Consider the following 25772-nt stretch of genomic DNA (forward strand, 5'->3'; position numbering starts at 1 on the left):
GTTCGAGCACAGAAAACCTTTTTTAAAACTTTTTTATCCTTATTAGAGCCCAGTATACATGAAAAAACACCCCTGCAGTCACTGTTAGTCAATCCGGTTATTCTTTGTTTATACACTACAATGCGCAACACATATACTACATACGCGCAGGCTACGGCATCACTGCAGGGACACAAGAGATGGCTGCCGTTTGAAGTATTATCATGCTACCGAACTAGTTAGCCTCCAATTTATTTATTCTAAACTTAACCAAAGTGTTTCAAACAGAGTGTGGAAGAAGGACAACGTAAGTAGCCAAAAACTTACCACTTCCACACGCAATGGGAGGAGCATTTGTTTTCACTATGTCATGTCGGACATGCCATGGCTGAGTTGATGTAATGTAAGGTAATGTCTTTTCAGTGTAACATTACTGACACCTAGTGACCAGAATACTACATACTGTATGTCTTTAATTAATGAATGAGAAAAACCACGATGGAGTGAGGGAGCGATGTTCAAACCGTGAAGTGGCGAGGGACGGCTGTACATGAAAGTGAAGGTATTCGGCTTTGGTTGAGACACAGAAAAAATTGCAGTACCAGCAATTAGATTTCTTTTTTGTTATCATTGCAAGATGACTGTTTCATTTTCAACAAAGACAAAATGACCTTCTTACATCCTTGGGGGTCGGCTCAGTGTGCCACACTTTGAAAAGCCCTCAGTATACAATATTTGTTCAGCAACATGACTAATATTGTGTTTAAACAAGGCTTTCAGAGATGGATCAGGAACTCCAGTTTTTTGCCTAATCCTACTAACAGATGGACACACAGATGGATGCCAGAGTTATTAAACCCATACACCAAAACAGACACTCCAAATACACAACTCACTGCACAGTTGCTTGACAAAGTTTCTTCTTCTCTAACTCAACCTCCGTGACTCCAAACACTTCAATGACGGTCATCTGCAATTGCCGCGAGGCGATTCAAGTGACCCAGACGACCATAATTACCTGTTTCACCTGTCCCTTGTACTCAAACGTCACTTCTCTCCGCTGCAAGCTTATCAGCGCGGTGTTCCTCATCGCTTCAGCTCCAGACGTAGTCACAATGTGCACCATGAGAGTTCTTTTTCACACAGACATGCATGTACAATAAAAAACTCCTGTATCTTTTTTTACAACACTCTTTAACCTTTCTCGCCGTGTCCTCACACGTCTCTCCTTTCACGACGCAAGCTCTGCATGCGCTGCAAAACACAGAGTCAAAGGTACAGGGCCTTTCAGCCTTTCCCACAAGGCAGCAGTTTTTATGAATGTGCACTGTTTTATGTGAGTCTGCGCCACACAGCTTAATTCCTGCTCGTACCGTGTGTTTGATACCAGCAGGCCAGAGCCAGTTAATGGGGTCACAAGTCAGCGTCACAAAAGTACTGTGTGCTTTATACTTCCCTTGTGGCGCCGATGTTTCACTGTGGGAGCTGTTATTTCTCCTATTGACATCACACATCCATTTTCTCTGGCTGCAGATTGATATTTTTATTATATTTGAAACACAGCAAGGATACGTATTTCTTATCATGTACAGTTAATGTGTTCTGTTTTAACTTGTGTAGAACTTTATATGAAACCTAATTACAAAAATTGTATAATTATTAGTTATTAAATAATAATAATAATCAATAATATATGAAAATATTTCTCTCTCTCTCTCAAAAAATATATGTATATATAATATTTTCAGAACATTTCAACTTTCTTTTTAAATATTACGACTTTTTCTTGTTAGATTACAAACATTTTTCTCTTAATATTTTGACTTTATTCTTGTAAAATTACTGCTGATTTTTTGTCATTTATGCTGTTGTTGATGTTTTGTTTTTAGTTTACTTCTTAAATTCTATTTTTAGAATGTGCTGCAGGCCAACAAAAAAAAAAGCCATGGGCCACTAATGGCAGCCGGGTCGCACTTCAGACACCCCTGGCCTAAATGCTTTGAAAATGCAGCACAATATCTAACAATTTTAGCTTAGCATGTCACCCATTTTTGTGACATTTGAAGTCATCCTATTTGGTTCAATTGTAAAACTTTTATTCGTCATACAGGCATTTTAAGATTCTTGTCTGTCATGTAAAATTAATTCAACAAGAAGTTACACCTCATCGTGTAATAACGTTGATGTGAGGTTCCACTATAGCTCAAAACTAGACAGTGTAAATCATTTCATTGAATGTCTGTCAAACTGATACCAGACATGCCGAACTGATACAGACAGCCGGCTCTTGTCTTGAGTGAAACTTGCAGTTGGATCTCAACCGTAGCAAACGTTACCGTGTTAACCGTGTTAGCTCTGCAATTGTTCCTTTGCTAGCCTCATGTCAAGAAGTTAGACAGCCAGGACCCACTTTAGCCTCTGAATGCATGCACATAGTTTCACAAAGCAACCTGTCTGACTAGTGACGATCTTTCACCAGCAGGGCAGATGAATCTCAGTCAACTAAATTTACCCAGATTACCCAGAGTTCTGAGGATTATCCTGCTTTCAGAAATCATGTCCTAACACACATGCAGTACATGCACACACTTAATAGCAGCTCTAAGTGGGACAATTCATTGTGTGTTCTTTGTTTTCACATGCACATCTGCACCAATTTGAGTCCCGGCCGTTGTCATGTAGCTGGTAGCTCCAAATCACCCCCTGACAGTGAGGAAGAAAAAAAGTTCTGTCATACACGCGTTTGCTTCCTCCCTGCCAAATCAACCCACCCCATCCCTACCACCTTGCAATCACACTTCATCCATCAGCTCCCGTGCCTTTGTCTCGTTATTGACTCGCCATAAGTGAGCATCCTCTGTGAGCTACAAAGACGAGCGCAAGCGACAGGTTCCGAGCGTCTCCACTGCTCACAGTTAAAAAGAGAACACTGCACTGCAGGGAAGCTAGCATTGGAAATGAGGTGGGGAGAAGGTGAGAGGGCCTTGCATTGGTTCACAGTGGGGGCGTGCTTCCATCTTTAATTAGCCTCGTGGGAGTCCAGAAGGTATGCAATTTAGCTTAGAGCTGGATGAGTCACCTACTTGCTTAGAATTAAGGACACGGGCCATCGACGATGTGGATTCAGGACACTTCCTCCTTAGAGATGGCAGAAGGGATACTGTACATTCAGCATGGATTGGCGTGGAAACTCCATTTATGGATACTTTATTGGAATTTATTTCAAATCTATTATTTATTGGTCGATTATTACAGAATTTCATCATTCGGGTGGAACTGGTTGATAGGCTTTGTGTCTGAAGGGTTGATGGGACGACAAGCCATAAATTACTTTCTCGCTTACAGTTAGTCCAGAACTCTGCAGCACAGCTTTTAACAGGAACCAAAAAGAGGGAGCATGTTACCCCAATTCTAGCCTCCCTGCAATGGTTGCCTGTGCGTTTTAGAATTTATTTTAAGATTTTATTGTTTGTTTTTAAGGCGTTGAATGAGCTGGCCCCTCAGTACATTTCGGACCTCATCCAAATTTACACTCCAGTGCGCACATAGAGGTCCGAAGGCCAGCTCCAACTGGTGGTGCCTAAGACGAGGCTTGAGTGAGTCGTGTGGTCCTCTGTGTTTTTTATTCTTGTTTAGTTTTAAATGGTATCCGGAATAGATGAGTTGTATTTGCATTATTTCTGATGGGAACAATTTATTCGGTTAGAGTACATTTCAGTTTGAGTCGGCCCTTCTGGAACTGATTAATGATGCTAACCAAGGTTCCACTGTACCGTGATTTAGGCCTAAAAGGTTAGCTGCCAAAATGGGCTGCAGAACAGTAAAACTGAAAAGCAGGTATCTCTTTTTATCCAAAAAATTGTAACAATCTCTTAAAACAAACATGTTTGATTTCAATTGGCCATTAAATGTATTTCTTCATCAGAGAAATTAAGAAATCAAGAATCAAAAAATCGAAAACAAGTCATTTTTGTTGTTTTTCACTAAAGAAAAAAAGTTTGGCGTTTTTTTTCCTTGTCTTTATACAAAAAAAATATAAATTTTTTTCAAAGGAAAAAGAAAAAAACTCAGAATTCTGAGATAAACGCGTGTTTTTGCCATGCTAATGCTACCTAAAGAGAAAGAAAGGTTTGTCACGTGATCAGTTTGAACTGTAAAGTTCAAACTGCAATATACGGTAATATGCAATATAATATGCAATACAATGATTATGCACAACATACTTCCTTTGTCTTTTTTTTTAAGTATTGGAGCTGAACGGATGAATAAATAGTGGAAATATTAGTGTAAAGTAAAATACAATTTTTAATTATAATATATCACTTCACACAGCAAAGTAACACGTGGAACAAAAAAAATAATAATACAAGTAAACGTAACAAAACGTAGAGTGCACAGTGTTAAGTAGTGTAACATCACAAAATATAGGACTGGACAAACTTTTAACTTTTTTTATTTAACTGAGTCATGAAACAATGCAGGTACATTTTGAAATGTTTTATAACTTTGCATGGGTATATGCTACTGCTAACCATTTATGTTGACTGGTAGTTATGTAAAGACAAATGTAAAATAGATTGTAGATTGCAGTAGATTAGTTTTATGTTTACACTAAGAGAACTGCAGCTTAGATAGATAGAAGTCTTATGCTGCGATTGTGTTTTGATCTGACAAATTTTAAGTACGTTTGATCAAGATGTAGAATTACTACAGCTTCTGCCTGGACATTAACATCGCAGCAGCTGTTTAACTCTGATGAAAAAAACAGCCAAATGTCAAGAGTAACTGATGCCGGGAACACCGAGATAGGTTGAAATTGTAAGGTTTGTCGTGTGCGTAAAGAACTTAATGTGCGGTTCCATATAACATGTATTATCATTCACAGTTGTGATGCCATAGCTCACAGTCTGATAGACTTCTGGATGACCTGTTCCCACGAGACAGCTTTTATCTAAATGACAAATATTGTCATGTTTTGATCTTGCGTATCACGAGATCGCATGACATCCCTTGTGTATAGACTATATATGAACTGAGTTAGCACATATTGTATGCATCCTCTTTGATATTTCCATGTTGATACACTCGTATTTCATGTTCAAATGCCCATTCTTTGTCTTAAGAGGCTGAAATGGGAAGTGAGGAAACTGCTTTTTGCAAATGTGAAGCTCAGAGCTAAATATATGACAGTGTATCTACACAGGATATTGCATGCAGTTGCACACATTGGCTCCATTCCTTGTTCATCCAAGTGAAGGATGGGATTACGGATTTGATTCATGGAGTCATTGTCTTCCTTCCCGCGGCCAGATTTCCGTCTCGTAATCAGGCCGAGAGCATCTGACACAGGTATTCTCCCGTCTTGCTCGAGACGCTGTAAACGACTACCCGGGGGTGCTTTGCGTTGCCAGCGCGGAGGATTGGGCGCCTGCTGGTATTATGATTGGTGAATGCCTTCAGACAAAGCCACGCCAAGAAGAAATAGTAGCTGCGTTGAGGCGATTTAGAGTGGCAAAGTGTCGACTGTAGCCATGAGCGACGGCGAAGAAAGGCTTGAATGGATAATAGAGATCAGGCGACATTGCAAAGATGCTCCATCTCCAGCTTTGCAGAGCCACAGGGACAGTGTGCACCTGCTACCAGGTGTCAGCCACGTCTGAAAAGTGTATCTCAAAGCATCCCGTGGCTAAAATCTTAATGTCCTCCTTCTGTAATTGATCGACTGGTGACTGTCTTAATCATTCAGTGCGCTGAGCTTGACTATGAATCTGATAGAGCGTGAAATAAAGGCTGACATTTGTTTATTAATCCTTGAGGGCGCCGGAGATAAATCTGGAAGTGGACTTCATTGTGTTCAATAAAAAAAAAAAAAGATGATGAGCGCCATCCTCTCAAATAGAACCAGGGTCGAGATCCCTCCCGGGGGTGGTTCATTTGCAGGGAGGACGCAATCAGTCGACCAAAACAAACACTTTGTGCTGGCGAGTGCAATTCAGGATGCTTTATAATGCTTTTAAATTACTTCACTGATTATATGTTTATTAGGCACAGCGGCTGAGGTAAATCTTTTTGGGTTTATTCATGAAAATGCAGCCGTTGTAGATGTTGTCAGTTGAATGACTTTGACAGTGCACTAGCATTGCTGGTGTTGCCATGGCGACCCCGCATCACAGACTGCAGCAGTCCATAATCCAACTATGTGTTTTATGTGTTACCTCCACTGCTGTCCATTCGTCTTTAACCACAGTTGCTTAAAAGTCAATTATATATCACTGCCACAGGAGGAGCCCAAGAGCACTAGGCTGTTCAGCATCTGATCAACAGTTGAAGACCATAGCTCAAAAAACCTGAAACCGCTGTAAAATACAACAATTTACATTTTCAGAAAAGAACTCTGTAATGAGTAGCTGTGCCATTCTTGTTATTCCGGGCATCCAATGTCTGAAATTGATGTCCATTTTTGGAAACGTGTTTGCCATCCATCCCCAAATGTTCTGAATTGGATTAGGATCAGCGGAACACACGGGATGGTCCAAAAGAGTGACATTATTTCGCTGGAAGAAGTCCTTTGTCAGGCAGACATTGTGAACTGCAGTGTTGTCCTGTTGAAAAACCCAGTCATTACCACACAGAAAGCTTTTTGCCTTTGCCATCAAGATATCTTGACAGTGTGAATACCTGACAGAAAATGACACTGATTCCACATTTTTGCCAAGATTTTGGCTTTTAAAAGCTGTGGTCTCAAAATATTCATCCGCTGATGAACAGCCTATTTCACTTTAATGCTTTTTTGCAATAAAATACTTATTTAAAATGTTTTGTATCACTCCCATTTCGTCTTTTTCATTTTGAAGCTCTATTTAGAACCAACCAAGATCCAAAAGTACAAAATGTTAATTCTTGCAATTTTTCAACTTGTCTTAAAATTTTGATCAGGGGTGTACAGTGATGTGAAAAAGTGTTTGCCCCCTACCGGATTTCAAATTTTTTGCATGTTTGTCACACTTAATGTTTCTGATCATCAAACAAGTTTAAATATTAGTCAATGACAACACAACTGTGTACAAAATGCAGTTTTTAAAATTAAACTTTTTATTAAGGGAGAAAACAATCCAAACCCACATGGCCCTGTATGAAAAAGTGATTGTCCCTCTGTTAAAATTTAACAGAGATTAATTGAGACATATCCATTTGGAAAAGGTTATAAAGTCATTTCTAAAGCTTTGGGACTCCAGCGAACCACAGTGAGAGCCTTTATCCACAAATGGAGAAAACATGGAACAGTGGTGACCCTTCCCAGGAGTGGCCGGCCTACCAAACTTACCTGAAGAGTGCAGCGACGACTCATCCACAAGGTCACAAAAGACCCCACAACAACATCCAAAGAATTTCAGGCCTCACTTGCCTCAGTTAAGGTCAGTGTTCATGACTCCACCGTGAGAAAGGCACTCGGCAAAAACGGCCTCCACGGCAGAGTTCCAAGATGAAGACAAAAACCACTGCTGAACAAAAACAACATTAAGGCTTGTCTCAATTTTGCAAGAAAACAAAACAAAATGTTGAACTTTTTGGAAGGTGTGTGTCCCATTACATCTGGCTTAAAAGTAACGCTGCATTTCAGAAAAAGAACATCATACCAACAGTAAAATATGGTGGTGGTAGTGTGATGGTGTGGGGCTGTTTTGCTGCTTTAGGACCTGGAAGACTTGCTGTGATAAATGGAAGCATGAATGCTGCTGTCTACCAAAAAAATCCTGAAGGAGAATGTCCGGACATCTGTTTGTGACCTCAAGCTGAAACCAACTTGGGTTTCGCAGCAGGACAATGATCCAAAACACACCAGCAAGTCCACCTCTGAATGGATGAAGAAAAGCAAAATGAAGACTTTAGAATGGCCTAGTCCAAGTCCTGACCTGAATCCTATTGAGATGCTGTGGCATGACCTTAAAAAGGTGCTTCATGCTGGAAAACCTTCCATTGTGGCTGAATTACAACAATTCTGCAAAGATGAGTGGGCCAAAATTTCTCCACAGCGCTGTCAGAGACTCATTGCAAGTTATCACAAACACTTGATTGCAGTTGTTGCTGCTAAGGGTGGCCCAACTAGTTATTAGGTTTAGGGGGCAATCACTTTTTCACACAGGACCATGTAGGTTTGGATTTTGTTCTTCCTTAATAATAAAAACATTTATTTAAAAACTGCATTTTGTGTTCAGTTGTGTTGTCATTGACTAATATTGAAATTTGTTTGATGATCTGAAACATTTAAGTGTGACAAACATGCAAACAAATAAGAAATTAGGAGGGGGCAAACACTTTTTCACACCATCGTATGTGCTTTTCACAAAGCATTGCAATGTGTTATGTTGCATTACTTTACGTTATGATGCGTTACGTTGCATCACTGTACATTATGTTACATAGCATTGTGTTGCATCGCGGTACATTCTGTTTTGTTACGTTACATTACGCATTGATACTGTTTTAAAATTTTGCATTGCATTGTGTTGCATTACATTATGTTTTGTTGCATTTCAGTACATTACAGTATGTTTTGTTCTGTTACGTAATGATACTGTTTTTGCACATTACGTATATTACGTTTTGTTACATTACGTAATTACACATTTTTTTCCTTTTCAGTTGCATTGCATCACATTGTGTTGTTTTGCATTGCGGTGCATTACGTTTTATTACATTTCACTATGGAATTGTACTTTTTTCAATTTTTTTGCATTGCATTACATTGTGTTGTGTTGCATTGCGGTACCCTACATAGCGTTACGTCACGTAGTGTTGCAGCACTGCGGTACATTATGTTTTGTTATATTATTTAATGATACTTGTTTTTTCCATTGCATAATTTGAATTACATAATGTCGTGTTGCATTGCGGTACATTACGTTACGTTAGGTAGCATCATTGTGGGACATTACGTTTCATTACATTACGTTACGTAATTATACTTTTTTTCATTTTTTTTCACGTTGCATTGCATTGCATTACGTTGCATTAGATTATGTTTTATTGTGTTGCATCGCAGTACGTTACATTTCATTACGTTACATAATGATACTTTTATTCAATGTAGATACTTTTACATGAAGAAGGTTGCCAACTTAAAATGAAGAATAAAAATACTGCATACTGAATGCAACAATGTTTTACCTTCCAAGGTGACGAGCTAAACATTTGGATCCACCCAAGGCGTCCCCTGGACCATACGCTATCCGAATCTGCACTCCAGTTCCGTTTTTACTATCTTTCTCAAAGTTTTTACAAGCTATTCCTGCTGACAGATTGCAGCCATCGAAATTCATCATTTATAAAAAAAAAATGCGCTAAAAGCACCAAATAATCTGTCGGCAGCTCAGCAAGCTGCATTCTATTTAAGAGTGGGCCCACCTCTGTCAGAAAAGCAATTACTGGTGAGGGCTTTCATTTTAATTTAAATGAGATTACATTACAGTCACATGAAAAACGGAGGCACTGTCGGAATGGGGGGGACATGAGCGCTGCATTTTTATCAGCCCCCCGCCTCCCTCCAGCACTGGGATTCAACGTAGCTGTTTGAGGGCGTATGTCAAAGTGTGTGAGACATGCCTATGTGAGATAGCGCCACGCATCCTCAAGCTAGCAGCTTGCGAGACGGAAGGGGGAACAATTACTGCAATGCTTCCAGCTCAAATCAATACAAGAAGGAAAAAAGTCTTTACAAAGCAGCAGCAGCCAGCAGTGACATAAAGCTTTACAATGTGTCATTTTTCAACTTTTATTTTCACCATCCTCACTCTAATCCTTGCAGCCACTTGCTTGTTTTCATTCAAAGCTGCTGCATGGGTGCTCGCTGCTAAACAGTTTATTTTTTATCTCCCTAAAGGTGAATTCTCAGACTTCTGTTGGTCGGTTGGTTGCTTTGTGGCCAAAAATGACGCCGCTTTGTCTTTGGGGTCGGGTGGTGCATGTGCATGTCAAGAACACACAAAATTTTGGGCCGATTCAACACACGATATCACCTCACTTAACTACATGGATGAGTTTATTATTACTGTTACTTTTACAATTTCACAATATGCCGCCCGTAAAGTTGGTACAGTCCCGTTAATCAGGCTTGGAATTGTTGCATTTATTTTATTTTTATTCCAGCAACTGTATTGCCTTTTTGGCAGCTTAAATGCACTCAAAAATGGAATTGTTTAATTTCAATAAAAATAAAATTATAAAAAAAATATATGTCTATCATAAATTAATTAAATTACAAATTATGAATACAAATTATTTAAAAAATTGTCCCACAATGCAATGCAACGATGCTACTTAACGAAACGTAATGTACCGCAATGCAACACAACATTATGTAATTCAACACAATGCAATAGAAAAAAACTGAAAAAAACAAACCAAATAAAAAAAGGACTCAGTCGGTGCCAGATCGTCCCTCAACCTTCACTCAACCCTTCCTCGTGTTGTACCTTGTCATTGAAGTCACTTTCTGGTCCGTTGGCATTGTCTGTAGTGTGAGTATTTTTCCCTGCTTGGCTTCTCCAGCAGCGGCGTGGTTTTGTACCACAGTAGTAGTATTACTTCCTGCTTGGTTTCTCCTGCAGTGTTCTCAGTTTCCCTTATTGCTAGTATTTTTCCCTGCCAGACCTTTTTCCCTGGCAGCGTTTTATGTTCTTCATTGTGTGGCTTAGCCACTCAATTTTGATCTTGTGTTTGTATTTCTACTCCTTTGCAGGACTCTTTTTGTATTAAAACCTTTTTTGTTCTAGCACAGATTGTGTCCTGCCTGCGCTTGGGATCCAAACTAAGGCTTACGCAGTTTCCTGACAGAATAAAGTCATTAAAGTTAGATTAGAACATTTAATTGTGTAAAAGTTATAATGTTACGATGATAAAGACAAAATATGAGAATGAACAAACAGAAATTTCCATATTTCTAAAAAAAATTATAATAATAAAGAAAAAAACTAACAAAAAAATGTAATGTAAGGGAAAAAGTTACAGTATATTAATTAATTAATTAATTAACAACATAAGTGAGTAATAATATAAGTAAGTAATTAATATAAAAAAGGTCTCATCATATCTACATGGATTGGTTGAAAAAATTAAAGTGGTCCTCGCATACTTCAATTTTTCAGTATGCAGCCCTCGAAAAAGTTTGCATACACGTGCTGTATGATACAGATATATCAAGCATTCATCAACCCTGTTGACAACTTCAACATAGTGGAAAACAAAAAAAAGACCGTTTTAGCGGTCCAAGGCGCAGTTCCCCCCAAAACCCACTCAGTAGCACATTTAAGATACCCGAAAACCCACCAAATTTTGCAAGCACTGGCAAAAATGTGCATATTTTTTTAAAGTTAAAAAATAGCAGCATCCACCACCAGTGATTTGTTTTCTTTCTTTTCTTGGGAGAATGAACAGAATAAGATTTTCATTGCATAGTATAACTGCTGTTTTACTATGCACATGACAATAAAACTCTCTTGAATCTTGAATCTTGAATCTCTTGACACAAAATCGAGTGCGGGTTGCTGTAGTGAGCCAATTTAACTTGCAAGTACGACTGAATTGTCTTTTTGATGGCTTCAACATAATTCTGGTGAAAATGTACATGTTTTAGTTGTTCCAGGGGAAGGTCTCTTCCAGGTTTGTGGTGCCTTAGCTTTTTTTGTGAATAGCGTATTTAATAACACCCTTGACACTTGGCAGAGCCCATTCACATCATTTTTTTTCATGAATATGCCTTTCACACTTATGTATTATGAAAAGTCCTTTGCCGTTGTGTTGATATGCAAACCACCGTTCTAATGTTTTTTTCTTTCTTGTCTTCTTCTTCCACGCTATTCCTGACATCTGCCCTCCAATCAAACAGCGGATGAACTTGGCATCGAGTTCATGGGTAAGACAACATTCCTGTCTTTATGTTCCGTGTGATAGCATCAGATGGCCCCCTGCGAAAACGCACCATGTAGCTGAATGAGGCCGCACTCCTTGGAAAAAAAAAAACAAAAGAATGTGGGCTAGTCGCCATGGAAACACGGCGGTGGGGAATTAGGTGTATACTGCCTCTTTGTCATTAGAGCATGTGTGTGTGTGTGTGTGTGATGCAACAAGGCTAAGACTGCAGGCCATGTGATAAATACATGTTGGGAATACAAAAGGGGGCTCCATGGGTTGATATTCTCATTTCCATAAGGCAAACACCTCTAAAACAATGTTTCCGCCTTTTTTCCTGTAATAATGACACACTGCTCGGTGTCCTGAAGGGATGAATCAACACACGTTCCCACGATTTTTCCATTTTCTTTGCCACTTTCATACATAGCAAACAAGCAACACGCAGAGAAGTTTCCCGTTTTCATGTGTGCAAGTCCTTTTTTCATTCATTCGTTCTTTTCTATGCTGCTTAATCCTCACTAGGGTCTCAGGGGTATGCTGGAGCCCATCCCAGCTGACTTTGGGCGAGTACACACCCTGGACCGGTCGCCAGCCAATCACAGGGCACACATAGACAAACAAGCATTCACACTCACATTCATACCTATGGACAATTTAGAGTCTCCAAGTAACCTAACATGCATGTTTTTGGAATGTGGGAGGAAACCAGAGTACCCAGAGACAACCCACGCACGGGGAGAACATGCACACTCCACACGGAGATGGAACCCAGATCTTCCAGATCTCCTGATTGTGTGGCCAACACTCTAACCACTTGGCCAGCGTGCTGCCCAAGTCCTTTTTCCACATCTAATTTCATGAATGCCTCACAGCTATAGCACTTGAAAAGGTGTCTAATGGTTTTACGTGCATGCAGTGTGTTGCTTTTCTCCTGGCCATTCACAAGAGCTTTGCTGTGCTTCTGCGCTCCCATGCTTCCCAAAGTAAAAAAAAGACCCATTTCAAAAAGAGGAAAATCAGGTGGTGCAGTGCATGATGCAGAGCATGGAGAGGTCACTTGAATGACGCCAAAGGCGGTGACACTTCTTGACACTCATGGGGACACGTCTTCCGAATAAAGTGCAGCATGATGACTGCTGCACTCCACTGACGCGCTCGCTCGTTCCCACTCATCGGCAGGATTTAGACCGCAGGAAGCACTCAAAACAGTCGCTGTGTGTAGCATCCCGAGTGAGGGTTGATAAAAACGTGGGCAGACAAGCACAGATGAGAGGGGAAAAGACCTCCCAGGATGGTTCTCTGTTGTTGACAGAAACTACAGACAAGCCAAGCAGTCACAAACAGGCTGTAACTGCTGAGGTCACACTTTGCTTAGAAGCAGCATGATGCTTTCACGGCTTAAAGGAACAGCTGGAAAAAATGTATTTTCTCTGAAAAGTAATGCGCTGTATTGAAAGGGAAACTTTTATTTTTAACCATGATATTTTGCATTACATTTCCCTGAATGCTGTGATGTGCGTCATCATGAAAAAAAAAATAACATAAAATAAACATGAATATTTGTACACTGATCTGTTACAAATACATTTTGTGTATGATCCCAGTCATTGTTTACATTTTCTCAAGTAAAAATCATTGAATTTATGATAAAATAGAGTACAGCGCAGAAACACGTTTATCAGGCATTTGCTCTTTTGCTACTCATTTTTTGATAAGTTTCTTTCCAGTGGGTCAAGGAAGTCGTTGCATGTATACATCTCGCACCGAATATAAGATTACATTTTTCCAGGGAATAGTAATCCCTCGCTACTTTGCACTTCGAATTTCTCGACTTCACTCTTATCAGTTTTTCAAAAATATACCAAATCATGCTGTTTTGTGGTGGAATATGGCCTATTATTAGTAAAAAAATCATATTTAAGCAAATTGTATGTATTTTTTGCCTAAATTAAGCACTTACAAGCATAAAAATGGCTAAATAAAGTAAAATACAAATATAAGGCATTCAGAAAACACAAAGACGTGATGATACCTGGTATTCTACACTAGGTGTCGGTAATGTGACTGTAATGTTTGGTGAGACACACAACCACCAGACTTGATCACCGGAACAACAGGCTTTTATTGTCGGTTTAAATGATCTGACAACAGGCACAATAATCCTTCATAAAAATTCCTAATAAAAACACAAGCTACTGTTGCGGCTGTAACCCACACCAAGCTAAAACTCAACTTTGAACCCTCAACATCACTTCCTGCCCGCTCCCCACTCGGCTCGCCTAGGGTAATATGAGTGTAAATGTTACCTTGAGGTGTTATTTCATGTCTGGAGGGTTCTAATAAAGTTCAAAATCATATTTAAAAGGTTAAACATGTATTCTCTACTCTAGCTGGGAAAATTAGGGCATCCATATTATTTTGCTGCAAACTATAACCTTTTTAAGGCTCTGTATTTATGGATTTGTCATGGCGACGTTTTTTTTTTTATCATCCTATCTCAAAAACTGCTAAGACGACAAAAATTCATCTTTTATCCATCCATCCATCCATTTTCTATACCGCTTCTCCTCATTAGGGTCGCGGGGGCATGCTGGAGCCTATCCCAGCTGACTTCGGGCGAGAGGTGGGGTACACCCTGGACTGGTCACCAGCCAATCGCAGAGGAATATCTTTAAGGGAATTCGTTTTCTACATTTTGTTATTATAATATACTCAACATTTGCATTCATTTGCTTGAATAGGTTCATTTAGTTTTTGTGTTTTTTTTTTTTTCGATGAAGTCAAAACATGTTAAGGTAAAACACCATCTAATAAAAAAACATGTATTCATCCAGCCCTCACTCTCCTCTCAAATAAAATGTGTATTCTACTACATGGCTGTAAAGGACTAAAGATAACCAAAGCCGCAGGATGGATGCTGCAGTAGTATACTTCGCAGTCTCCACTTGGCCCACAGTCTCCTCTTGGATAAAACTCGGCTACATGCTGATCAGGAAGCACAGGAGGTCCTTATTCTCCTCCATTGTTGCTGGTGGGGTCAAACTGCTACAAACTGTTGTGGTCAAGCTACTTGTGACCTTCTGCCTCTGATGCTAATGTGCAGGACTCTTGACAATAAACTCCGCCAGTATTTGCTAATTCGACACGAAAACACACACGAGGCATGTCAGTCGGTCCATGGGAGCGCCTGTGGGGGCTCGTCTGAATGGAATGATTATCACACATCAGTTAGCACATGCCACTCTTGGTCTGCTATCTGGTGTTGGAGACGATGACATTTACTGACAGCAGCATTGGTGACTTTATGCTAATGCAGACTGTGGGAGGATGTGTGTGTGTGTGTGTATGTGTGTTGCTTGTATGTCTCCCCCCCTTATGGTAATGCAGGACAAATTCCTCCACTTTTGCGTTCGATTCCCAGCTGCAGCCTCTTTGTGAAATTTAATAAACAGTATTTTCTCCCTCCGCAGAGAGTGGTGACACCTACCAGAGGCAGGTGTTGTCCATCTTCAGCATCGCCTCGGGGATCTGTCTTCTCGGAGTGGCGTGTATGGCTCTCTACCGGCGCAACAAGTAAGCGACCAGCCCACTCTCACCCGCCACCGCCCGAGTTAGAGCGAGCCTCAAGGGGCATGAAATTTCATACTTTTCATGAAATTCTAAATAGTAGAGGATGCTGCGAGGCTCTTTAAGCCAAATTGGTCAGGAGACATATGGATTTTTGTTGGGTTGGAAAATGTTGGAAAACGTTGGGTTTTTTTATGCATCTTCTTGCTTAAAATATATATTCATTGTCATTGTTGGAATAATTAATTTATGTTTTCATTACTGTATTTCCCCCTTCCTGTGAAGAAAACTAAACATTTGTTCATTAATATATTACTAACAATAATAATCATATCACAAAAATCACGTTATTGCTAGAAAAATGCATTAATTTTTTATTTCCCTATCTTTGCCTCCTGTGAATGAAACAACAAAAATGTTCAAAATGAAATATTGATGGCATCCTTTAGCTTTGTTTTTTTTGCTACATGTGAGGGCCCGCTCCTTCGCTTTGGATTCAACTTTGATTGGATGAAATATTAATTGATTTTTAAAACTTTCGGATTAAATGTTAATTTGTCATTAAAAGTTCATCTTTAAAAAAACCACACACACACACACACACAAAGCTGCGAAACGCTCACTCCTTTGCATACTAAATAGTACCCGGCTAAAGGGCATGGTAAGAAGACGACACTATCAACACCATTTCAAAGTGTGCTTTAGAGTATTGTTGCATTTTTTTAAAAAAAGAACATGCATGAGTCAGATTAGCTAATTAGCCTCTTTTGTGGTTATACAAAGGATGTTTTAGATCTTCCTGGAAAACTCAACAAGAATTGAAAGGGAGGTTAAATCCTGTGTGTTACTGTCTATCTGTCTGTGCTACATTCATTAAAACGGCGCACCCAGTCATGCTGACCCATTTGTACCGCGCCGTGTCAGCTCCACAGCACAGAAAATAAAAGCCCCCCATTCTTACTTATAAAGACACTTTCAATTAAGAAAATGTATAACCTGAATTAACTCACCCCCCTCCTTCACAGACTGCCATTAATTCCCTTTGCCTTTTCTTTCTGCGTCTGTGCATGTAAGTAATTGATGCCATTAGTACATTGGCATATTCATACTCATACAGTGGAAGCTCTGGGCTCCAACAAAAGCCTTAAATCACATTTTCCCATTGGTAATAATAGAAATAAAATCAAACTGCTGACTTAAAGGAATAGTTTGGAATTTTTGACATGAAGTTGTATGACATCTCCATCAACAGTGACTTACCCCCCACTTGGTCCCATGAGCAAGAGTTCTGGTTGGATTTCCTTGATGAGGAACGTAGTTCCGGTTAGCTGGTGGGGCCACTTAAGTAAAGAGTTTGTCTTCTTAAAACAATTTGCGTTCAAAAGAGTAATACAGTTGCATCACAAAAAAGGCTCCTCGAAAAACAAATCAGACCTCACAGTCAGCTGATGAATCGTTGCAGCACCCCGGCAGCCGTGGCAATTGAAATGCTTTGCTGGGACAAAATGCATGATGGAAAGCCATTAAAATAGTTGTTGTACTTTGTATTGTATATTTCTTAGCTACCTTTCAAGTGTTAAGTTGCTGTGTGATGATTTTAGTGTTCATTGCAAGATGACACCGTGAGTCAGACTGTTATGTTGAGTAATGACCTCCTGTGTTTTCCAATTGATAAGCTTGTTGTGAGTTCCCTTATAGCTCGTGATTGGCTCCTGCCAAAAAAAGAGCTACCGTTTCCTCACTGACTCACGAGGGGCACAGTATTTAAACGATTAGTAGTAGTTCTGAAGTAAAGGAGATGTCACGAGATTAGAACATAGCCATATATTAGCCGCACCGCTGTATAAGCCGCAGGGTTGAAAGTTTAAGAAAAAAGTGGCGGCTTATACAGTAGAAATTAAAGTAGTCAGTTTTGCAGAATTGCACTCTCCCATTGTCGTCCTGTTTTACACATTTTAGGTTGTACTATTGATCTTTTTTCTCTTATTCTTGCCACTGCACTCATCAATAGGAGACAGCGTGAAAAACTCCAAGCTCACTTTTCTGAAAGTCGTGTCTTGAGGGACTGCAGCATCAACGCCTCTGGCCTGATGTCCAAATCTACCATGAGAACTCAATACAGCCTCCAAAAGGCAAGTACCCACCTGATGTTTGTGCTTGTTGTTGTCTTTATCCTCTCTACAGTCTCATATTCTTGAAAAATTGTGTTTTGTTAATCTGATAACTGATGACATCATCACATAAGGATGGAAAATACCAACATACTGAGGTCCCGAATTACCCTTGTTTATGAAGATGATGGTAAATTGCATTTAGCTCATGATGTTGCATTATTCACAGTGACTGAATAATGCATCTCCAGCCAGTGTTCTTAAGTTGCAAACTCACAAAATAAACAATATGCTGCAGCAGGATCAGAAAGTTTGCAAAAAAATGAAGCCATGTGATTCAATTATTCATTATTCATTATTCATTATTCAAATGAGGACAATTTGAGGCAAATCTTGATAAGCCAAATGGATGCATAGGTAACCGATGCCAAACCTCACTCCTTGACACCGTAAGAGCTGCACTGGACATGAGTTGACAGCCCAGCCCAGGTCGCGTTGGGGAGCGTTGCTCGACTCATATAGCAGGTTCAAGACCCAGCAGGGGGCGGGGCTGCACTGCGTTAAAACTGCCTTTAGCTAAACAACCAATGGAACCATGTTTTACTCGTATAATGTTTTTATTTATGTGACATTTGTGGCGGCCCCTATGGATGCTTTGTAAGACATGCTAGCATGTTAGCATGTATAGCGTTTTACTACCTTCAAGGTACTTTGACACTGTTACCACATTCACCTACTGATGACACAGTATCAGGAGCAAGGTTCAGTAGGACGTAGGATCGAACCAGCCACCTTCAGGTTGGGAGCCATGCTGCCTCGGTATACATGTACGTATATGTATGTAATACTGTAGTCTGAATATTTTATTACAGCAATCTGTACAGTTGCTCAGTCCCAAAGATGTTTTGTTTGATGGCGGCCATGTTTTTCAACCAATCTTCCTCAAGCTTTATGGACATGTGCTTGTCATAAAAATAATACCACACGCAACACAGTAGGGGTCCATCACTTGGCAAATTTTCAATCTTTCGTGTGCAGCGGCTCAGGAGTAGAAGAGTTGGTTTACACAAAACAAGTACAGTCATGTGAATCTGAAGACTGTACCGCCACTTCAGACCCTGCAGGTTAACATGGGGTCGTGAAATTAAACTATTTCAAGTAAAATAATAATGCAATGATATGATTGCACCGTATTATAATGTCCATAAAACTGTTTTTTACTTATAATGCAGAGAGAGCAGTGACAAAGGCACTCATAAGAGGGCTTGCTGCATGCGCTATATAATTGATATAGATGAGGCATGTCCACTTAACTGCAGCCTAATGCTCTCTTGAATAAGTCCTGTCAAAAGAAGCCATCATCAAAGTGCAACACTCTGAAAACTTCCTCAATGTTTTGCTTCTGTTGTGCAGAGCACGCTGGATACATAATCATTACTGACACTAAAAACACAATTGGTTCTAATCTCAAAACCATTTTTCCCTAAAAAAAAATTGTGGGTTGTAAATGCGGATATAGTTTTCCATGTACGTTAGTGTGTAAGTGTTATTGTCTTACCCGCATAGTCCCGTGTAGTACAGTTGCTTTGCGTGTTCCCTTTGTGTTATTTCTGGCTAATTGCTGCAAATAGAGAAACCTTCCCTAAAATGAGAGCAGCGATGACCATTGAATAAAAAAATACCCCTCAGAATAAGAGCACATTTTTTTGCCCAGGCAAAAGACTCGCCATCCACTGAAAAAGGGTTTGTGACCCACTTTTGGGTCAGGATCCACCAGTTGAGAATCGCTGCTCTGGATCAATGGTTCTCTCAACTTTTTTGCTACCGTTTTTGCTACTTCCGCTTACAATCACAGTTTAGCTTGGAACATATGGCTGGTACGCGCAGGTAATGTGCAGCGTATGAGATGAGTTATGAAAAAAAATAGTTAAATTTGCTTCTGTTCGGTTTCAGAGAATATTTGGTTTAATAAAGTCATTGCACCACAATTGGTGTCTAAAGCTTTTTTGTTTGGACAGACAGTTGCTTTTTTTAAAAGCAATGGATTCACTGGAGACACTGTTGTATCTGTAATCGAATACCATTTCTCGGCTTTGTTGCATCCCTTTTTGCGTGAGTACTTCTCAGAATGTAGCTCTTAAGCGAGGCTCTTCAATAATGCACGAGTGTCTACCGCTGAAACCAACACCCCCTTCAGCGAGCCCCACCCATGGAAGCGCCTTTGGCAGATTCCTAAAAGCTCTTTGAGGTTGTCATCCGGAATGATGACTTTGAGCGCTTGACAGCTGAGAAGTGTTAGAACGTTAAATGTAAATCTTGGCTGGTGAAAGAGATCATCATATCCTTCCATAAAAGAAAAGTTCTGTCGACGGTCTGCAAAGTTTGTCACCAATCTCAGTACATTAAAGTCAGGCTTTCATGCCGGGCTTCAAAATTCCTCGAAGAGCTCGAAGGAAGCCAAGGGGAAGAGGCAAGACACAAACATAAAAACAAGCTATACCAGAACAGTATGAGGGAAGCTTAAGGTAGGATGGGAAAGATCAGTGGCTTTAAGCACCCAGGAAGAGGGAATGAGCTGTAGAGTCCGAGGAAAGATTGCCAAGCGACCACGGCGACAACCATCTCCACCTCCTCAGCTTGCAGCCATGTTGGAAAACGACATGTGTGAGATTTCTGGAAAGCGTAGCATTGCACCACAACATCAGAACACTGTTTCTTTTTATCTGTGTCTTTGATGGCTGAAGTGAGCGAGAAACAAACGTCCTTTGAGGTGAGGATGGATGCTTTTTAAAAATCACTCCTTGTGATGTATGTACGGGATTTTTTTTTAAAACAGAAGTGCAAGGTTTTTGCTTGGAAACATTGAGGTGTATGTGCTTCCTCAAATAGACCCTTGAATTGGTAGCTTTAGCACCACACACACGAGGGGGTTATAGAGGAAATGATATGCCAATGGTAATTGCACATATTGTCACCATGGAGAATTACATTAACATGTCTGTTGGAATAAGATTGCCCTTCTAAGAAAAAAGACCACATCCAGCCACATAAGGTCACATGAACCAAAGAGTAAAGCCTGCTTCCATCAGCATCAAGTTAATTTTGTGGGGATTAGTGTAGGAGAAACTTTTATGTGGGAAATGCTGTCTGGCATTCCACTGGGCTATGTTGTAGAACCCCTAAATCTTATTCACTTCAGTCATAACAAGTACTAATATCATGATTTGTTATAAACTCTAATCACAAGAGATGATATATTATGAGAAATTAGGATCCTGAGTATAGTTATAGTTGGCACCACAAGGTATAATCCTCACTTATATTACATCTCGGCCCAACTGCACCGTTTCCAGGTCTTAAAACATACTGGATTGTTTCACGAAGAGTGATTTCCAATGCATTTGTAACCAGTGTGATCCAGCCACAACCCTGAACCATTGTTCACAGAATGAGAGTTGAGAGCGTTAGATTAAGGTTTACCCAACCTACTTTTTCACAGTCGCACCAGCTGCCATCCGGTACACATTGAACAGGTACTGACTACTCCGCTTTTGCGGCTGACACTGAGAAGAAGAAAAGAAAAAATTCTATTTAACAGGAATCCCTCAGAGAGACTGCATGTACTGTATGAAGAATTAAATTGCTACCTTGTTTAGCGAGTGCTCTGACAGCGACAGGCTTGATACGAAACACTTCTAAAAGTATCGCCATAATTAATGAAATGGCAGATTGGCACCAAACAGTTACGCACTTTATGCAAATGACGCATGATGTGTGATTATACAACAACAGGGAGCTAGCAGGCGGTGCCAAAAGTGTGTGGTAGTAGCGGCTGTTGTACTTCTGCGCTTGAGTTTAGGATTCTAAACTAGCTCATAATGAAGCATTGATAGCGTGCAAACAAGATTACTGCCTGAATGCATCGGATTTTCCATCGGGTTGTGCATTTTATCAGGCTCCTGTGTCATGCTGTTGTCGCGACATAGCCTGGATTGTAAAGGCATTTTAAAGAGTTGTAAAACACACTAGTGGTTGTCTTTGTCTGCAACCACAATGCATTCCGTGACGTATTTTTGTCAGGTTAGATTCCGAATTGATGAACCTCACGGGTGTTTGACTTTAAAGGTGTCCCCTGAGAGAGATGTTTAGAATTATCTCCTGATTGTGATTGAGTTGTTCCTGCAGGTGGTGCTTCCTGGGAATTGTCCAAAGATAATGGTGCTCATTTTGATAAGGTTATGGGAAAAGAATTGTGAGTAGGGCGAAGCCATTAATGTGTGGGATTAATTCTTTTCTGCGAGCCAGTGTGCTGCTTGATGCTTCTAATCTGCGCTTTAAAATGTAAAGTGTAATTAAAGACAGTGCCTGAGCACTGGGGAATACACCAGTGAACGCGAGAGACTGGGGGACATAAACCTCACGGAGACTGCTGATACGCCACTCTATTTCACATTATGTATTTTACCCCCAAGCACTTTTTACTGCACAGCCTTACATCACTTGCGGTGGGTTTTTATTTGGATCACTGCTAAAAATGAATCCAAAATTAACTGTTTCGTGGAGTAATTGCATTTTTTTGTACTCCAGGGCTCTCTCTATAGTTCAGAAGTGTCATTGGATTCTAAAACACAGTGTGATTACAAATATATCGCAGTAAACATGCATTTTTGGACTATGAGACCAAGGTAGTTTTGGTTGGCTATTGGATTTGAAAAAAGATTTCATAAAACTGCTTTTGTTTTGCTCTTACAACACAAAAAAATAGAGATGCTTGACATTGGCTTTCTTAAAAATAACCAATTATAAAAGCTATTTATTTTATTTTATTCCTGGTTCTTGGGACTGCGTAGTTATCGCCGGGGTACTCATTGATCACAAAATTTCAAAGGTTTTCAAATAAAAAAACTAAGAGCAATATATTTGGTTACAGCCCTGTACTCTAGCATTGACGAGGAAGAGTGATGATGAGCGCAGAATGAAAGCACACAGAATCTACAGAGCAGTTGCAGCGCCCCTCGAGGATGTGAAAGTTACGTTTGTCTAGAAGTGAAAGTTAAGCATGTGTGAGTGAGAACAATGTGTACATTGTGTGTTTTTTCATCAGTTGTTTATACAGTAAATGTTGTGCAACTCTTATTGTGTTAAGTGTGTGTGTGTGTGTCATAGAGGGTGAGTGTGTATTGTGAAGGCCTTCATGAGAAGCTGTTAGACTGACAATGCAGTGAGCTATTAGACTGGATCTAAAAGTGTAGTAATAATAATAATAATGTCTAACACAATATATGATAAGAAAAATAAGAGAATAACCAAACACCAAAAAATAGGAATGTGCACCGGAACTGTATCAGAACTGTATCAAAGCTAAGTATCTATCGATGCCTCATTTCGGTGCTAAATGAATGCAGATTCAGTCCCTTGCAACAAGTGCTTGAAGCAACGTTGTTTAAGTAATGCAACATCCCGACAGAGGTACACAGACTCAGGCCGTCTTTTTTTTTTGCCGACCTTAACACACCAACAACAGTGCTGAACACTCAGTGTGTGTGCTCAACACCGCACTCACGTTTCTCCATCACTCTCCACACTGGCAACACAACATCTTCTCATTATCCACTAATCACGGTCACGGAGAGCGAGGCGCATTCACAAACAGCGGAATTCTGAACAACAAGCATGGGTTCTCATCTATAAAAATGTGCGTGGAATTCTGACTAAAAGTCTCCGTACTCCAGAAACCCAAAATGTGCGTTTGGACTAAAATATTCAGACTAATAAAAAGTGATGCATGCACACACTCACCCAATATGTGGTTTATAGATTCCAGTTTTAGCAGAAGTCTGCATACGCAACTCCGCCTCGAGTCACGCCCTTTCCACGCTTCTACTTCACCACAGAAGGTGAACTGAAAGCGGCTCATGAATGTGGTGTCCATATTTAATGAGCCTTGATTGCATTGTTACTGCATTGTTCGGAATCTTGGCTGGTGGGAAGACAATAAGGATGAAGAAGTGGACGTTTGCAGAAATGGAGGTGGAAATACTGGAAAAAGTATCATATTTGGAGGACACAGCAGTGGCATAAAGAATAAAACAAAGACTGAGTGACAGAACGTCCACTGTTATCAGTGTGACCGGAGCAGGGCCAACCCTCACACTTCCATTTTAGTAAGCATGTTTCTAAATTAGGATAAGCGTCATAGAAGATGGCTGGATGGATGGATGTTTCTAGACTTTTTTTCTTAATTGATGCCACATTTTAGATTAATATAAGTTCCGCAAAATCTGTTTAATTTAAAGGTGAACACTAAGAGTCAAAGCAGGGATGAAGCTATGTGGAAAATTAATTGCTGTAATTCCATATCGATATTTTTATGTTGACATTAACACCATCAACATATGAGATATAATAATGATTTCATGCGGGACTAATGTTGTGTATTAGTTCAAAGCACAACATAACATAATGATTCATGAGATGTCACACTAAGGACATATTAGCTCTGTGTCTTGTTGTGCACTTGATGTTTCTTTTAATTAATATTAATCAAATACATAATATTCTCATGATTATAACATAAAATGATGAACTATTCAAGGGCTGCTTTGTGTTTGTCTTGTACCTTTTCGTCCGGATACTACACTCGTACATAATGGTGTTATGATACTTTGGGTCTGATACCACAGCTCTCAGTCTATTTGCAGTTTCCATATGTTGACGCGCACATACAATATAGGACATTATAATTTAAGTAAATAACGGTGTGATGTTTTCATGCATTGATGGATAATGATGTTTTGTACACACACAAGCTCTATAGATGTGACACCAGGTTGTTTTTTTTTTGCATATTACCTGCGTTTTGTATTACTGCTGTTTTTGCTGTGATCATTCCGATATTTGTTTGGATTTTGTTTCATATTGGTAAATGTATTACTTAGTTCTGATTTTATTTATATTATTTGAGTATTTTAAATGACCGTTGTGTTCAACAAAATTCTGTAAAAATAAAAATTGTTTGTGAACAAAATTTGTATGTTCCTTATTTTAAATACTGATCCGTGTGCCGTTTATCCAACAGCACCATTTCGATTTGGCATCAGTATCAGATATGTAAATGATACTGAACTGTGCCAAAAAAGATTTATTTGCTTCCACTGCTTAACAAGTCACATTTTCTACACTTTAAGTCAACCCCAAGATGTCATAATTCCCATGCTCTGTAGGTTTTGTTTAGCATGCTTGACAATCTGATTTGTGTCTTCTTTATAGAGCTGCAGCACCCACGGGTGTCCTTCCAATGCGGAGCCAGAAGCATCGACTGCAGCCCCGCCCAATCTCAGCAGAGCGCTGTCAAAAGGGAAACGCTTCAGGTGAAAATGAGGCCTCATCACTCACATGCACACGCACCAGGGAAATGCAATCAACCTGCAATATAATGGTAATGGTAATGGTAATGGTAATGGTTGAATTCATCTTGAACATGCACACAAGTTACCCTGGAGCACATCACACAGCACAATTCACAGTTCCGCATGTCCAAAAAGGAGTAGCAAGAAGCAAATCTTATTTAATCCTACTCCTCATCAGTTTCACGTCAGCTGCAATACATGTGTTCACCTCCTGTATTCCAAGGGTACTTTTTGGCTTTTGTAAATACCCAGGAAAGTGATAAGGCAATATAACAATATAATGCAATGATAGTCAAGGTTTACACTTAGTGTAATGAAACTACAGACTTACTGATAGTAATAAATAACTGATAAAATAGTTGACAGAAACATACTGTAATTTGATAGTGAGTGGTACAGACAATGTACTCACCAGAAATTAAGCGTTAGTCGTCAGTGCAAGAGTGGTTAGACATACTGTAGCATTGTATGCACACAGTGGTTCAGGTCTCTTCTTCCTTGTATTTTGTTAACATCAACTTCTTGTACCATTTCTTGAAATCACTCATTTTAGTGCATTATTTGAGTTCCTCACTCAGTCCGTTCCACAACTTGATTCCACACACTGAAATGCTGAAGGTTTTTAGTACTGTCCCTGCATGCAAGTGTTTTCGGTTCAATTTTTCCCCAAGATCACATTTCTCCTCTCTTGTTGAGAAGAACTGTTTTACGTTTTTGGGTAGGAGGTTATTGGTGGCTTTATGCACAATTTTAGCTGTTTGAAAGTTTACCAGATCAGCAAATTTTAATAATTAGG

The 25772-nt window shown here is 39.7% G+C and overlaps 1 protein-coding gene across 1 annotated transcript in view; it reads left to right on the forward strand.

The window, feature by feature from the left end:
- The window catches only part of nrg3b (neuregulin 3b), a 265324-nt gene that overhangs the window by 216034 nt on the left and 23518 nt on the right, over positions 1-25772 (forward strand). Inside the window, exons 4-7 of the mRNA XM_054764070.1 lie at positions 11864-11890; positions 15360-15462; positions 17468-17588; positions 24837-24937. Coding sequence (XP_054620045.1) covers positions 11864-11890; positions 15360-15462; positions 17468-17588; positions 24837-24937 — 352 coding nt within the window. The remainder of the gene's footprint in view (positions 1-11863; positions 11891-15359; positions 15463-17467; positions 17589-24836; positions 24938-25772) is intronic.

The sequence above is a fragment of the Dunckerocampus dactyliophorus genome, chromosome 2 (genome assembly GCF_027744805.1).
Source record: "Dunckerocampus dactyliophorus isolate RoL2022-P2 chromosome 2, RoL_Ddac_1.1, whole genome shotgun sequence".
NCBI classification, from domain to species: Eukaryota; Metazoa; Chordata; class Actinopteri; order Syngnathiformes; family Syngnathidae; genus Dunckerocampus; species Dunckerocampus dactyliophorus.